Here is an 18,260-nt window from a genome sequence, read left to right on the forward strand (position 1 = left end):
TATCGACATCCACATCATCAAAAAACCGAAATTGAGAGATTAGTCCAAGATCTTTTAAAGTGTGGCATCATCACAAAAAGTAAAACTTTGTATGCTACCCCAACTGTATTAGTTCGGAAGAAAGATGGATCATTCAGATTATGTGTTGATTATCGAGAACTAAATAAAATAACAATTAAAAGCAAGTTTCCAATTCATTTTATCAATGAAATGTTGGATGAACTACATGGCACTAAATACTTCTCAAAATTAAACTTAAGGTCAGGTTATTACCAAATCATAATAAGGTTGGAAGACTTAGCAAAAACTGCATTTCGAACACATGAAGTTCATTACGAGTTTAAAGTAATGCCTTTTGATTTAACCAATGCACCAGCAACATTCCAAGCTACCACGAACGAACTATTCCGTCCATATCAAAGGAGGTTTGTATTAGTATTTTTTGATGACATTCTAATTTACAGTAAAACTTGGAAGGAGCATCTACAGCATTTGGAACAAGTTCTTACTATATTAGAAAAACATTAATTCTATGCCAAGAAATCCAAATGCACTTTTGGGAAGGAAGTAGAATATCTCGAACATATATTATCCAAGAAGGAGTAAAAGTAGATCCTAATAAAATCAAGGCTATAAGGGAATGGCCCAAACCAGTTAATATCTCCAAGCTAAGAGGATTCTTAGGATTAACCGGGTATTATCGAAGATTTATTAAAAACTATGCCCATATAACTGCACCCCTATCGAACCTTCTAAAGAAGAACTCATTTCGATGGAATGATGAAGCAGAAAAGTGTTTTGAAAACTTGAAGAAAGTTATGTCTAATGCCCCTGTATTGGAAACTCCAGACTTCTCAAAACCATTTGTAATTAAATGTGATGCTTCAGGTTTTGGCATAGGAGCAGTACTAATGCAGGATGGTCACCCAATCGCATTTGAAAGTAGGAAGCTCAATAAGCAAGAACGTCTTAAGTCCACATGCAACAAGGAAAGTCTTGCTATTATGCATGCATTAACCAAATGGAGAGAATATCTCTTGGGAAGTAAGTTCTTAATATGAAGAGATCATAATAGTCTTTAGCATCTCCTCTAGCAAAAAATGTTGTCTACAGAACAACAAAAATGGACAGAAAAAATCACTACCTTCGACATGGATATATTACATAAGAAAGGGAAAGATAGCATAGTAGTTGATGTGTTGTCAATAAAATATGAAGAACCATCATTACTTGCAGTTTCAGTCATTGTTCCCAAATGGCTCGATGAGGTTCGAAGTGAATATGCAAAAGATCCAGAAACAAGTGCTATAATCAATAACCTGCCTCAGAATTCAAAATTTGAATGAAAGAACGATATTCTTTGGTACAAGGGAAGAATTTATTTGAATTCAAATTCCAAATTTAAAGATAAGGTTCTCAAAGAGTCACACGATTCAATGTCAGTTGGACATGTAGGATTCTTTAAAACCTATTATAATGCATCCCAGTCATTCTTTTGTAAGGGGATGAGTAATGATATTCAAAAATATGTAGCAGAATGCGATAAATGCCAGAAGATTAAAAATGAAAATATTATGACACCTAGACTACTTCATCCCTTAAACATCCCAAATCAAAAATGGTAGGAAATATCAATGGAGTTTATTGAAGGTTTACCTGTGTCTGATGATAAAGATAAAATTCTTGTAGTAGTTGACAAGCTCACCAAGTATGTTTACTTTATTGCAATGAGGAAATCAGACTCAACAAAACAAATCACTGAGAAATTTTGCAAAAATGTTTACAAATTACATGGATTTCCCAAGGTCATTGTGAGCGATAGAGATGCGAAATTCATGGGTAATTTTTGGAAGAAATCCTTCAAACATATAGGAACCTACCTCAACATGAGTTCAGCTTACCATCCTCAAACAGATGGACAAACAGAGGTTGTCAATAAATGTTGAGAAGCCTACTTATGTTGTTATGCCATAGACAAACAAAATAAGTGGGTTCAGTGGTTACATCTCACTAAATGGTGGTACAGTTCTACTTACCACACGTTAGCGAAAATGAATCCTTTTCAAGCTCTGTACAATTACAAACCTCCGAAATGGAAGGACTTTAATATCATCGAGGCAAAGCTTCCAGCTGTTAAAAACTAGTTAGAAGAAACCCAAAAGTCCTTCAAACTCTAAAAGAAAATCTAAATAATGCAAGGAATCGGATGAAGCAACAAGCTGACTAAAATAGATCGGAGAGAGAATTGGAAGTTGGAGATTGGGTATTTGTTAAACTCCAACCTTATAAGAAGTTGTCCTTAAATAGAAGGGAAAGAACAAATTGGCACCAAAATTTTATGGATTGTACTAGATCAACAAAAAGATCAGCCAAGTAGCATATCGTTTAAGCCTTCTCGATAAAAGTCATGTTCGCAACATTTTCCATGTACCCTGCCTTAGAAAAGCACTTGGTGAACATCAATCAATGAAAACAACACTTTCAACATTAGATGACGAAGGAAAGGTTATTCTAGAGCCAGAAGGTATCATCTCCATCAGGGAAAATAAGTTGTGATCACGAATAATCAAAGAATACCTGATCAAGTGGAAGGACTTGCCAAAAGAAGAAGCTTCTTGGGAGACAGAATCATTTTGTCAACAACACCCTTCGTTACGTATGCTTTGAGGACAAAGCATCTTTTCAAAAGGGAGGCAATGTTATGTAAAAATAAATCTATAACTAATAGCTAATTAGGGAAACCGCATGATCAAATATCATGCCCATTCACCAATAGGCACCCAGGGTTGTATTTAAGCTAGGGCCTCCCACACTTTAAATCATCCATTCGATCATTTATTAATAAAATGACAAATATAAGTGAACAACATCACTATTTCAAGGAAAATTATAAAGATATCAAATCTCTCCCCATTCCCCCCTTACAACAATTAGGTTAGTAACACTAATAGTCGAAACCCATATACATGACAACATACAACGTAACAATTACCTCCACAACTCCTCCAGCCAATCCTTTTCAAAACATAGTGAAGCAAACTCATAAAATAATGATTATGAAAAAGAGTTCTTTAGAACTTGAACCTCCAAAACATCTACACTCATAAAAGTGCAGCAATTGTCAAGAAACCAAGTGTAGTAGAGATTAACACCTGATTTCTCCACTTGATAAATACTTGTGAATATTATCTTTCTTCTTCTTACTTGTTAAATCTTCTTCATCAAGCAATTACACAAATGTTTAATCTTCTAGCAAAATATAAAGATCACAAAGAGACAAGAAACACCAATATTAGGTTGCTAGCCAGGGCAAAATCCCCGTAGGGGGAAAACTCAAAAATCCTTTTCTTATAGAATTAGATCAAAGTGAGATATCCAAAACCAAGACTAAGACCAATTTGCCACCAAGAGACCAAGTTAAAACCCTCCTTCAATCACCTCCAAAGTCAAATTCAACACTTGTCAAACCAAAGTCAAATTCAACACTTATCAAACCTATCCCAGACTGGTAAAATCTCAAAAATTTCATACCTACAACAAGGGTCGAATTTAAGCCTGCAATTACCTCAGAAAAATTCAATCTCTCCCACATAAATTACAATCCACACGTGTGAGTTGTTGCTAGGTCAAAAATTCGATCAACTTGGAATATTTTCCTTTTTTTGACATTGTCTTCTTTCTCTCCTTTGACAAGGATTTCTCTTTTTTATTGCTAGGTTCAAATCTATTCTTTTGTGTGTGTGTATTATATTCCAAGTAGGTTGAATTGTCCGCTTATATATAGTTGTCCAGGAGGTCGAATAGGTGTCACTTGGAGGCCCAAGCCGACTTGGTCAACTTGTGGACTTACCGACTTGGTCAACTTGTGGACTTATGATTCAACATAAAATTCAAATTTCATTTTCTTTCAAATGTCCAAATGGGACATGACTCAAATACTTTTTTTTGAGTAAAAATAACTTATCTTTTACTCTTTTTGACACTATACACATGGTAATAAATATGTCAATGATAAATTTACATTATGAAAACTGACTCTAGTTACAAATTCAACACTCCCTCTTAACTAGGGAGGTATTCATAATGACTCAACAGGATATTCTAAAATTGAAATATTCATATAAGAAAGGATCGAGATTGATAAGCTATATCATAACCAGCATTGTCATAACTACCAAGGCCTTTACAAGTATGCTCTATCTCTCCACTAGATCAAAGCACAATGTTGGGAGGCATTCAATAGGACACCACACCACCTAATCCATTATCACAATACTTGACCATTTCCTAATGTCAGTGCTCTGGACCATTCTTATATTAGATCAATGTACTTAACTCTTATGGTTGTTAGCCCTGGTCACAACACAAATCTCAAGAATGTTAGTTCTTGATTCTTATCCAATCCACCATTCTCCCTACACATGTTCATGTACTATACTTACAACAATTATTCCTAGCCATAGTACATAAAACATGGAGAACATGGTGTCCATCTGCACTCCCTCTCAAACGAGGAGATATCCACAAGCCCAAACTTGTCAAAAATACTCATCGTTTCCCTTAGGAAGGGATTTCATCAATGCATCGGTTACATGTTCATCTGTGGAGCCCCATTGTAGCTACTTGGCTCCTATCTGCATCATATCTTGAATCATAGTGAGCTTTGATCTTCATTCAACTTTGATCGATATAAAGTATGGTTCTGCTCTTATGTCTAAAAAGGCCAATGCATTTTGATAAGTAGTATTACGCATCAGGATAAGTCACCATGCATTAGGGCAAGGAGGTAGCGATACGACCCTCCTTGACCTTGGTACCAATAAGACCTGGCTGCAGGTAATAATAGCAAAAAAAATAACTATAACCCTTTGTGAGCTTGAATTTACAGAATTATATAGATTAAATCTAAAAGTGTAACTAAGATTTTCATAATTTTATTATGTATCCAAGAAAAGTTGCGATGGTAAGGACATATCAACGACAACGAAATGATCAGGTAGCATCGCCATCGCCAATGCCACCACCGTCGTCATCACCATCACCATCGCTAATGCTACCATCGTCGTCATCACCATTGCGAGCACCGAGACCATCATCAACGACAACTGCTTCAGCACCTGAGTTAACCGTTATAATGCGCTCATTGGAAGCCATCTTGGAAACATTAAAAGGGCCGCCAATAGCTAATACCAAAGAAGAGCAACCTCAACTTGAAGAAATAAATCCAGCGGAGCCCAAAGGTTCTGATTATAGACAATCAAAGGAAGATATTTCTAGGGAGCTGCAGAAAATTAAACTCCCAAAATTTTCAGGAGGACAAGCTAGAGAACGCGTTGAAGCATGGCTAGAAGGAATGAACAAATACCTCCAAAACAAAAATTTCCGTATTTTAGTTAAGGGAAAGTGCCTTGATTTGGTGGGGACATCTGGAAAAATAATTACACCTCACAACAGATAATGTTCCCTGGGAGTCGTCTGAAGAAATATTTTGTGCTAAATACTTACCACCTTACTTTCAGGAGCAGCAAGCCAAAGCTTTCCATATGCTATTTCAAGGTAACAAAACAGTGGAATAATATCAGATAAGGTTTATGGAACTCGTGAAATATATTCCTTATCTAGATACTGACAAACATCAAGTTGAGTGCTTTGTATATAGATTAAATCCTCGAATCAGGGCCATGGTCAAAATGTGGAAGCCATTATCAATAACAGAGGCAGTTGAATGTGCTGTTATGCAGAAGAACATCTAGGGATAAAAAGGGATGTCAGGCCGACAAGACCCTTGCAAACCAGGATTCCCCAGAAAAGATCCCTGAAACTTCTTCAGGGGAAGTAGCTCGAGACCACCTCCTTATGGTAATAGATTTACCCCGAGAAGAGTACGGGCTAGAGCTTCCATGACAGTTAATACCAGTGTTGTTAAAATCGCGATAAAATCGCGATTTTATCGTAAAAGCGCGATTTTTTAATTTCGCCGATTCAAAGCGCGATTTTTATCGAAAAAATCGCCCCTTTTTTTTATAGCGATTTTTATCGAAAAAATCGCGATTTTTTCGATAAAATCGCGATTTTTTCACTTAAAATCGTGAGGGCGCGCGGCAGCGGGGTTTTATATGGGAAAAACGATTTTTTTTTAATTCATTCAGCAGTCCGCCGCGGAGGAGAAGGAGAAGAAGTGAGGGAGAGGGTTGCCGTCGGTTGTGGGAGCGAATCGAAGCGATTTTAGGAGGAATCCAAGCCAAGATCGCCAATTTGTCCATAAACCAGGTATGTAGATTAATTTTTTTTTGTTTTGGTTCTATAAAAACTTTGTTTTTCATTGTTTTTAAAGAATTTTTGGAAATTTTTCATTGATTTGGGATGGGTTATTTGTTATGACTATGAGAACCAATTTTTTATTTTTATTTTCTCATTTTCTTTAAACATTGTTTATTTTTTTTTATTTTTCATTGTTTTTTGGCATTTGGTTGGGTAACTTGGGTTTAGAAATTGGGATTTTGGAAATAATTAGCTTGTAATTTTGCAAATGCTAAATTGTAATTTGTATTTACTATTATCATTTATGTAATCCTAAATTCCTATTTCCTAATCCTTATTTTTCCATAGGTTTGCAAATTCAAAATTCAAAAACAAACATGCCAAGGAAATTGGATCCTTTCTGGGAATATGGTGACCCTAAAACTCCGAATGATAGACAAAACTTGTATTGCAAGTTGGGTGGAAAGGAAATATTCGGGGGGGTGTACAGGTTGAAGTTCCACCTTGCACAAATCCCTGGACGTGATGTGGGGCCCTGTCTAAAGACAAATGCTGAAATTATCCAAAAAGCCATGAGAGCATTGGGAGAATTAGAGCACACTAGAGACGCCAAAGAAGAACTCAAAAGGCAACTAAAAAGGTCAGTTGAAGGAAGTGGGCCAAGTGGCACAGGTTCTACTGCAGCGTCAGTCAATCCGGTAGCTGCATCATCATATTTTGTTCCTCGAACCACACCTGGTTCACAACCAACTATTGGTTCAATGCTAAAAAGAACTGAAAAAGAAAAAGCTGACAAGTTGATGACAAAATTTCTCCTCTGGAGTGATATTCCTTTCAGCATTATAAGGAATAATCCATTTTTCCAACCTACTGTTGATGCTATTGCCAGTGTTGGCCCGGGGTACAAACTCCCTTCTCTTCATGATTTCAGAGGCCGGCTTCTTCAAGATGAAAAGCGTGACTGCACCCAAAGATTGGAGGATTTTAGGGCATCATGGGCACAAACAGGATGCACTGTTATGTCAGATGGTTGGACTGACCAAAAGGGGAGAACCCTTATAAACTTCTTGGTTAGTTGTCCCTTGGGGACTATGTTTATCAAATCTGTTGATGCAACTCATCAAATCAAAGATGCAAAAACTTTATGTGATTTGCTGGATGTGTTTATTTTGGAGGTGGGTGCAGAAAATGTTGTCCAAGTCATAACGGACAATGCTGCAAATTATGTTGCTGCTGGTAGAATGCTTATGGACAGGCATCCTACTTTATTTTGGACACCTTGTGCTGCCCATTGTATTGATTTGATGTTAGAGGACATTGGGAAAATTCCCTTTGTCAAAGAGGTTGTTGACTCATCAAAAAGCATCACAAAATTTATTTACAATCACACATCTGTGCTTAGCTTGATGAGAAAATGCACCAACAACAAAGAGTTGGTGCGCCCCGCCATTACACGGTTTGCGACGAGTTTCATATCTCTTCAATCCCTCTTGAATTCTATGTGGGATTTGAAGAGAATGTTTCTTTCAGAGGAGTGGCGTGCTTCGTCAATGAGCCGCAAACCAGAAGGAGAGGCCGTCTGCAGACTAGTTTCATACCAGGAGGACTTCTGGGCGGGAGTGCAGGAGGTGTGCGCTGTTACAGAACCTTTGGTAAAGGTTCTTCGGTTGGTTGATGGTGAGAAGCCCGCAATGGGCTATTTGTATGAAGCCATGGATAGGGCCAAAGAAGCCATTCGGTCCTACTATGATGACAAGGGAGATGATGGGTTCCAGAGACAACTCCTTCTATGGAACGTCATTGATGAGCGATGGAACAACACACTCCATCGTCCCATTCATGCTGCTGGCCTTTTCCTGAACCCTGCATTTTCTTATGCATGTGGGTTTAATTTTGATGTTGAGGTCGTGGAAGGATTATTAACCTGTGTCCAGAAGATGGTGAGAACTTCAGAAGAACGTATGGAGGTCTCTAGACAAATTGAGCAATATAAGTTGTCAGCTGGCACATTTGGCTTTGAGATGGCTGTCATTGATAGGACGGTTAAAATGCCAGGTATTTTTTAGTTTGTAGTATGTACTTTGTAACTTTGTTTCAAATTTCATTGTTTCTTCAAATTCCATTTTTTTCTTATGTTTATTTAAAATTTTCTTTGTAATTTTGTTGTAGACGCATGGTGGAAGATGTATGGTGGCAGAGTACCCCTTTTGCAAAATCTTGCCGTGCGGATCCTCAGCCAAACATGCAGCTCCTCGGGATGTGAGCGCAATTGGAGTGTATTTGAAAAAATACACAACAAGAAGCGCAATAGGTTAACACTTAAACATTTAAAATATTGCAAATTTCCAAATAAATTTTTGAATTCATTAAAGTTTTAAACAATATTTTTTTTATAATATTAATTATTAATTTATTATTTCATGAACTTTGTACAGGTTGGAGTCCCATAGACTTAATGACATGGTCTATGTCTACTACAATCTTCGATTGTGGGTGAAACAACTAGAGAAGACACCTGATACGGAAGCCATCTCATTGGATGGGATTGACACCACTGCTGAATGGAGGGTTGAGACCGAGAGGCCTCTCATGGATCCCACTGAGGATTGGTTAGTGCAGGATGAGGGGGAGGAGGAGGGGGAGGAGGAGGAGGAGGAGGAGCAGGAGCAGGAGGAGGAGGAGTTGGAGGAGCAGGAGGAGGAGGTGACACCGCCTACCCGGGCTACCCGGGCTACCACTACCACCAGTAGAGGACGTGGTCTCCATCCACCTCAGCCTCCTGTAGCTGCTACTACTAGTTCTTCAGCTTCTAGAGCACGTCAGACTCCACTGCCATTTCCACCACCACAGGCACCAGCTTCTACATCTAGAGGGAAAGAGAAAGTTGTGCCATTTTCTCGCAAGAGGGGCAGAGGAAATCAATAGGATTAGACTTTCATTTTATTGTATATGACATTATGACATGATGAGATACATTATCATATTTTTTGTTGATATTTTGAGGCTGAGTTGGACTTGGGACTCAGGACTTACTATTCAGGACATGATTCAATGTTATGTGTGATTTTAGCGCTAGAAATGATATTAAACATCTTATATATTAGTTTTTTTATCATATTTATGTGTCAATGTATTTATTTTATGTTGTAGATGGTTTAGATATTAAAAAAATTGAAAAAATTTGAAAAAAAATGAATATTTTTGTGCCAAACGATTTTTTCCCGCTTTTTTCCGATTTTTTCCCGATTTTAACGATTTTTTCCGCTTTTTTCCCGGCGCCGATTAAATCCCGATCGCGATGTGTGCAACACTGGTTAATACTATAGTTGTTGAATCATCAAAGGCAAGTCATTGGAAATCTCGAGGAACTAATAATAGAGGAAAAAGCACGAGAGGAAGTAGCACAAGAGGGCAAAGTTCCTTTTCTATAAATTTACAATCTGACTCAAGGGGATCATCCCAAGTTAATTGTTGGGGATATGGAGGACCGCATTTGCAACGTGATTGTCTGAAAGCCTCATTAGGTATCATAGAATCCATGCAATATTCAATAACAATTAGGCAGAACATCAGTCCACTATAGTGGAATCTTCAAGTACTAATAATGGCATAAAACTCAAAATATTATTTGATACTGGTGCTACTGATAATTACATTTCGTCATATGCATTAAATAAATGTGAGTTGGCAACCCGCAAGAAAAAGTATTTCAGACCGGTAGAAATGGCTTCAAGAAAACTTCAATCCATAGACTTAAGTGTGAAGGAATGCAAAATTGATCTAGGGATCTATTCGACTAGGTTAAAATTTTATGTCACAACCCTAGGAACTTATGAACTCGTCATAGGTATGGATTGGTTAGAAGCTCATCAAGCATGGGTAGACTGCTACGAAAAAACAATTCTCTGTATAAATGATGAAGGAGAAACAATCCAAATCCAAGTTATTAAGAGGAAAGTATCTTTACACTTCACCTCAGCAATGCAAATGAAGCTTTACTTAAGAAAAGGTTATCAGGTATATGAGCAATATCCAATGTTATCCGAATTTTCAGATGTTTTTCCCAAAGAACAACTAGGATAGAGAGTTGGATCTCTCAATAGAATTGAAACCCAATACAGAACCAATCTCTAAAACACCTTATAGAATGACAGCTCCTAAACTTCAAGAGTTACAAATCCATCTAAAATAACTACTAGATATAGGACACATCTGACCTAGTACTTCGCCTTGGGGTGCACTTGTAATTTGTGTCAAGAAGAAGGATGTTTCCTTGCGACTATGCATAGACTAATGAGTTTTAAAACGAGCTACAATAAATAACAGATATCCAATGCTTTGAATTGATGACCTCTTCGACCAAATGAAAGAAGCTTCTATCTTTACAAAGATCGATCTACAGTCAAGTTATTATCAATTAAGAATTAAGGAAAGCAATATCCTTGAAACTGCATTCCGAACACGCTTCGAGCATATGAATTCCCATTTCTACCATTTGGGTTGACCAATGCACTAGCAATATTCATGAACTTTATGAATAGTGTTTTCCGCAAATATCTCGACCAATTTGTACAAGTCTTCTTAGATGATATTCTCATCTACTCCAAAAATGAGAAAGAGCATGAAGAATATTTGCAAATAGTATTATCTTTCCTCAGAGAACACCAATTATATGGAAAATTATCCAAGTGTTCTTTCTTTTAGAAGAAGATTCATTACTTGGGTCATATTATATCAGGTGGAGGGATCTCAATAGATCCTGAGAAAGTAAAGGGAATCATAGAATGGTCGATACTGAAAAATGCACATGAAGTGCGAAGCTTTATGGGTTTAGTTGGCTACTATTGAAGGTTTGTAGAAGGATTCTCCAAAATTGCAAAGCCTCTCACAACCCTCCAGCGTAAAGGAGTTAGGTATGAATGGACTAAGGAATGTCATAGAGCATTCTCTAAAATTAAAAGATTGTTGACTAGCACAACAATCTTACGAGTATCGGATATGGACAAATACTTAACTCTGTGTACCGATGCATCCAAGAAAGGATTAGGTGCAGTATTAATACAAGACAAAGGAGTAATAGCATATGCCTCAAGAAAGCTAAAGCCTCATGAAGTACTCTACGCCACGTATAATTTAGAGTTAGTCGTTGTAGTGTTAACTTTAAAGATATAGAGACACTATCTAGTAGGGGGAAGCTTTATGCTCAAAAGCGACCATCAAAGTCTACAATATTTGTCTACTCAAAGAGACTTGAATGCAAATACGATGCAGTGAATTCCTAAGTGAGTGTGACTTTGGAATTTCACACATCAAAGGAAAAGAGAACATAGTGGCAGATGCTTTAAGCAGAAGACCTCAGATATTTTTCCTCATACTTATCAAGGTAGACTTAAGGCATCAAGTACAAGAACATCTCTTGAGAGAGAGTTGGTATTTAAAAGTAAAATCCGAGCTCAATAAAAAAAATCCAAAAGAACCTAAATTTGACAGATATGAACTAGAAAATGATGGAATTTTGTGATTCCATGGAAAGATGTACATTTATGATAATGAAGATCTCCGAAACACCATCCTTGAGAAATCCCACAGAGCATTGTATTGTGCACATCCTGGTGTAAAGAAAATGTATGCTGATACAAAGAAATTCTTCTTTTGGGCAGGCATGAAACACGATATTGTCCAATTCGTTGCAAGATGTCTCGAATGTCAGCAAGTGAAGGCTAGCCATTGTCATCCAGCCGGTCTCCTACAACTTCACGATATTCTTATGACCAAATGGAAAAAAAATTCTATGGATTTTATGGTCGAGCTACCTCTTACTCCACAAAGGCATAATTCCATCCTAGTTGTGGTAGATAAATTAACGAAAAGCAACCATTTTATTCCCCTAAGAGATACTTACGAAGTTGCTTATGTAGCTTGGATATTTATAAATGAAATTATCAGATTTCATGGAGTACCTAAGAAGATCATATGAGATAGAGACTCACAATTTACTTCAATATTCTGGACTTGTATGCAATCAGCCTTAGGAACTCAACTAAATTTAAGTACAACTTATCATTCTGATATTGATGGACAAACAGAAAGGGTGAACCAAGTACTAGAAGATATGATGAGGATGTATGTTATGGGCCGCAAACACACCAAGAAAAGTACTTGCCTTAGTCGAATTTGCATACACTAACAGTTACCACAGTTCAATCGGAATGCCTCCATTTGAAGCATTGTACAGCAGACCTTGCAGAACACCGTTAAGTTGGGACAGGTTAAAATATCAGGTGATAATGGGGCCATAATTAATTCAAGAGATGGAAGAACATGTAAAACAAATTAGACAATGGTTAAAGGAGGCACAGGATAGACAAAAGAGTTATGTTGATGCTCATAGGACAAATAGGAATTATGAAATAGGGGATTAGGTTTTCGTCTGCATTACATCAAACAAAAGCACTATCCGATTTGGAAAATGGACAAAGTTGTCACCCCGATTTATTGGGCCATTCAAAGTTCTGGAAAACGTTGGACTTGTCGCCTATCGTCTTGCACTACCACCCCACTTGCATAAAGTTCATAATGTATTTCATGTATATGTATTAAGACATTACATAGCTGACAAATATCATAACCTTCAATGAAAAGAACTGCAGGTATCGGACGAGGGAACAATTCCAATAGAACCATTACGTATACTGAAACATAGAGTTCGGCAGCTCAGGAACCGCCTGGTAGACCAAGTTAAGGTCCAGTGGAACAAATATAGCCCTAGATCGGCTACCTAGGAAGATACAAAGATCATATGTCAAAGATACCCCAACTTATGTTAATTTTGAGGAACTTAAAGCCATATTTTGTATATATTTATTTTACTTTAATCAAATACTTAAAACTATTTTGAGATGATTACATGTAAAAATGAATTTTTTATGTTATTGAAACATGATATATGTTATTGCTTAATTCTACTGGTACATGGATACCAATATGAAATATGTTATTTAAATTAACATGGTTGAATTATGAATACCAATATGAAGTTTAGTAATTGATTAACCTTGCTATGAAATCTAAATTATTAATTATGTTATGGATGAGAGAGCTATAATTTTATTTCATTTCTACATATCGACATGATCGATGAGATGGACATAAGAGAATGACTACATTTTAATATGAAAGTTAACTTACAGATATATGGACTAGATATGGCTAAATATGTTATGTAAATGCAAAGATAACATTATAATATTATTTAAATACAATTTATTTTGAATATATTGATGCATATGTTATAATGTATGGACAAGTGTTTATGTTGCAGATAACATCGTTATCAAAATGACCACGTGATGAAAAAAGCTCCAAGAGCAATTAAGTCTCAATAAGATTCCATGATAAGGCATTGACCCTGGTCCTCTTGGGAGGGGTGGAGGTGTTTCCAACCGTTATCCTCCAAAACCTGGAGTCATGGTAGGACTGTGCGAGTCACGCTCACCTAGACGTGTGATGATGATTGCCGAATTCCTACTGAGGAATCAGGTCTCCAAGAGCAATTAGAGCTCAATAAGATTCCATGATAAGGGATTGACCTTGGTTGCCATAATTTTGCTTTCCATTTTTCTTGCTAACCTGAATGCCTTCTCTAATGAATTAGGTTCCCAAAGGCGAACATCATGTTGGATATTATCCTTTAAAGTCCCTATGAATACATCAATCGTATGCTCCTCTGGAATATTTTTTACTCTTATGTTCAATTTTTGGAACTCCTCAATGTGCTCCATTATTGAACCCTTTTGTTTGAGACTTATCAATTGGCTAAAAAAAGTGTTGCTTTTTGTATCCTCATAATGTGTTGTCAATTCTTCCGTAAAAATTGCCCAAGTGATAATTTGTTTATGAGAGAAAAGCCATTGATACCATATAAACTGATTTGGTTCCAAATATAAAGTTGCAATACGTACCTTTTGTGTGTTTTGCACATTATTGAGATCGAAAAATTGTTCCATCTCTAATATCCATGTTGCAGGATCCTTGCCCTCAAACTTCCTCATATTGATTTTTGGAATATGGTGGGTCTTCCATCCAACATTAGAGTCTATGAAATCATGATTAACATTTCTTTTGTTCTCATTATGAGTTTCCTTTACTACCCTTTCACCATTAGTAAGCATTTCTTGTAGAAACTTTGTCAAATCTGTCTTCAAATCTTCCATGCCTATCTTCAAATCTGTCTTCAAATCTATCTTCAAATCGTTCATCTTAGTTTCCACGTCATTCATCTTAGCTTCTACGCCTTTCTTTAGACCATCCATCTTAGCTTCTACATCTTTCTTTAAACCATCCATCTTAGTTTCTGTTACTTTTTGTGCAAGTGACACTTGTTGCACTTGGTCTCGTAATTTTGATATGTCATGTCGCATTTCTTCCTCTTCTTCATGAGTCATGCTAGAGCTTTCAGGTTGCTAACTAAGTGTTTGCATTTTCTTTCCTCAGGGCATCAATTACCGATAATAATGCTTTATTATGCCCTTTGAATTCCTTCAAACTAATTTTTCAAACCAAGCTTATGCAAAAATTTAAAAAAAAACTACACACATTTTTTCACTTTGTAGGAGCTTGATGTTGAATCTGATGTATCTCTGTAATTTCGAATCATCCAGTTCTAAAATTGCGACCTACAGTAGCCCTCTGCATCCTCTTTCCAATGCCACCAGTCTGATCCAAATTGGATTCTCCAAGGAAGAGTTATGCCAAATCTCCCACAGACCTGATTATAGACTAGTTCAGTAGAGCGAACTTGTACAACGTGCCACGAGTCACTGTTTCGACCTTTAGCTCTGAAAAATATACACAAGAAACTACCGTCCATCCTCTTTCTATACCTTCTTACGAAATTTCAATCCGATGCTCAGAGAGAAACTTATGACAATTTTCCCCAGGTCACCTGTTTGGAATGTAATTCAGGAGTCTGTAAAAAGACTGACTTCCTCAGATCATATCTACGCAAATATAGTGCGAAAAAATCTGAAATTCAGACCTAAGGTTCAGTGCGATTTTTTCTCAAATGGGTTTTTTTTAGCCTCTGAAACGTCGCAGAAAAAAAATTATAGTGAAAATGCCACGATGACCTATTTGGAGCAGCGAAACCCTAGAATCCAAAGTTCTGATACCAAATGTTATGAAACCAGCTCACAAAAAGATCGAAAAGATAGATCAACGCCTTAGAATTCAGCCTCTTCGAGGGGCAACCTCCTTTACACTACATAAATGAACAATTCTTGGATGATTCAAATGACAAAACCTCCTTTCTATATATAGGAGTCTAATGAGTCACAATATAACCCAGCCGACCTAACAATAATAATATAAAGCCACAAAAATAACAATAGAGGGATTCTATGGGGCACAGTAATAACAATATGGGGACAATAGGGGCACAACAATATTAATAAGGGATACAACAACAATAGTAATGGGGTAATCACTAGTATTATAGGGACCTAACATTAATTGAAACCAAAACTGAACAATAATAACCCAAAATAAACTTTATTATAGCCCGAAACCGTTAGCAGTTAGCTAACCTGGCGGAAGGAGGGTGACACCTCATGTGAGCACTTAACTCACCAACGGTTTGAATGGCAGTGGTTCCGCTGACTGACGGTTATGACAGGTGGTTCACATGTCACAATTATCTCTCGCGGTTAAGGTGGATGTCCCCGCATAGTCTGAACTGATGGTTGATGGTGAGCTGTATTGTTCACATGTTGACAGTCCCCATTGGCGGTTAACCAACTCCGACTGTAAATAGCGCGGAGTCAACCCTCGTGGTTATACTCCATTCGTTCACATATCACGGTTCCGACGCGGTTTATAACCTGCGGTTAGGGACTAATATGTATTCATTTGCAATGTTATAATGTATTACATAGGCCGAGGACTATAAGACTTAGGGTTATACATTGTAAGGTTTATAAAAATGGGTTTAGAGCTTAGGTAATGGTGTTTAGCATAGGTTTTATACATAGGTTTTATGTATTTAGGACTTAGATGTAGGATTAGGGTTTAGGTCTAGAACCTAAAAAAAACCCTTTTACAATCTTTTGTCACAATGTGACATAAAACCACATGCCTATCGTCGACAAATGACGATATTGATCTTTTGCCACGACGACAACCCTGACGACATATCCTACAATGACGAACAACAAAACACATGTCGTCGACCAAACCCTGGGGAACTATCGATGAACTCAAGTCGACAACTAGGCGCTAAACCATCTCCGCTGAATGCCATGAAAACCTATGAATATTACCTGAACAACCTGATCATAACTAACACTGTCGAAACTGAACGACACCGATGAACCGCATGCTGATGATAACACTGAACACTAATGACGACAATTGAATCAACGAATCCTCCTGGATCATTGGCACATCTGCATTACGAAGCCCTACCAAAATGTTCCTAGCTAAGAGAGAGTTATAACAAGTTCCCAATTGCAAAGGAACTTGGACAAGTACCTTGTTAGAGGATACTTGGTCATGTCTTCCTCAATTGAGAGGAAGTGATAGACAACATTCTTGTCTTCACTTGGGAAGAAAGAATGGGAGGATTAAGTAATCATCTCGCATCCGATACTCTTTGAAGATATGTGGGGCATCCAAGACAAGAGTAAGCAAGAAGACCGATATTCTTTGAGGGTTGGCAACCCAAGATAAGAATAGTCATAAAATGTCATACTCAGTGAACACCCAAGTGGGTATGTACCTTGAGAGACAATGATTAACGTGTCTATAATTCATTGGTCTCGCCAACATAGAGCTCTAGTCTATTTGAGAGATAGAGTTGTCAATCAAGGCCTTGATGTGGAAACAATGTTGGTTATTATGATGCTATAACAGATGGATTACAAATCCGGTTTCTCTTATGTGAATTCTTTAAGATTGAAACATAGACAAACACCTTGTAATGTTGTATGAATACCTCTGTAGTTAAGAGGGAGTGTTGAAGGAAATGTAACTAGGTTCGGTCTTCATATTTATTCAAGAAAAGAAATATTATTTTTATAATATATGTCAATGAGTTTCTTGCTCATTGAAATAGGTTTAGCACATGTTAAAGTGCATAGGAGAGTCAAATGGTGTTAAATTGGCAACTAGGGCCAAACTCCATGTGGGTCAGCTTATTTATGGCAGCTGATATTTTTATTGGATCCCCCTCGTCGAGAGGTGTAGTATTGATCGAAAGATCATCCGATTTTGATATGTATTTATGGTGATATGAATTTATTTAGATTATGGTCTTATTATCTAGCCGACCAACTCTTATGTAGGCTCTAGAAGCCCAAACGTCATGTCTATTCAACCTACACATTTTTAGTATAAATAGATGAGGATTTGATGTCATTTGAACACACATTCTTGAGTGATCTCCTCTCCACATCTTGGATTTTTGGAGAAGGAGTGAGACACCAAGAGTAATATGGTGGCCTTATGGTGATGCCCTAGCTGCAGTACAACGCAGTCATTGTAATACGTTGTTCATGGTTATACACTGTCAAGGGTGCCACAGTCATCAAATCGCAATCAATAGAGGTTGTAATGTTCTCGGATCTATAAGCAGTTCTTGAAATCATTTATACGCAGGGCATAAAGATTAATACACAGGTCATGACACATACAATAGATACGTTGTTCAATGATACATTGATACGCTTTTCATATATATGCTGATACGCTGTTCATTACGCTGGTTAATGGAAACATGTATACGCTAAAGAGAGAACTCGAGTTTCATCTCTAGAATCCACGTACAGGTATACGCTATAATGGAAGGACAAAACTCGCAGTTATATATGGAACGTTGTTAGCCGCAGCTAAGGTATGAAGCCCGCAATTGGATTATATATGGAACGTTGTTAGCCGCAGCTAAGGTATGAACCCCGCAGTTGGGTCATATATAGAACCTGTTGTTTGGAACGCAGTCATATATA

The 18,260-nt window shown here is 37.2% G+C and overlaps 1 protein-coding gene across 1 annotated transcript; it reads left to right on the plus strand.

The window, feature by feature from the left end:
- The first annotated feature begins 6,470 nt into the window (after positions 1-6,470).
- Positions 6,471-8,946, plus strand: LOC149151085 (uncharacterized). Its single transcript, XM_089440442.1, has 2 exons — positions 6,471-8,572; positions 8,697-8,946. The coding sequence occupies exon 1, from the start codon at positions 6,639-6,641 to the stop codon at positions 8,325-8,327; it is 1,689 nt and encodes a 562-aa protein (XP_089296568.1). The 5' UTR covers positions 6,471-6,638; the 3' UTR covers positions 8,328-8,572; positions 8,697-8,946.
- Positions 8,947-18,260: the final 9,314 nt, after the last annotated feature.

This window comes from Pinus tabuliformis, chromosome 9 (assembly GCF_031772625.1).
Source record: "Pinus tabuliformis cultivar Carrire ecotype Pingquan chromosome 9, CPIR1, whole genome shotgun sequence".
Lineage (NCBI taxonomy): Eukaryota > Viridiplantae > Streptophyta > Pinopsida > Pinales > Pinaceae > Pinus > Pinus tabuliformis.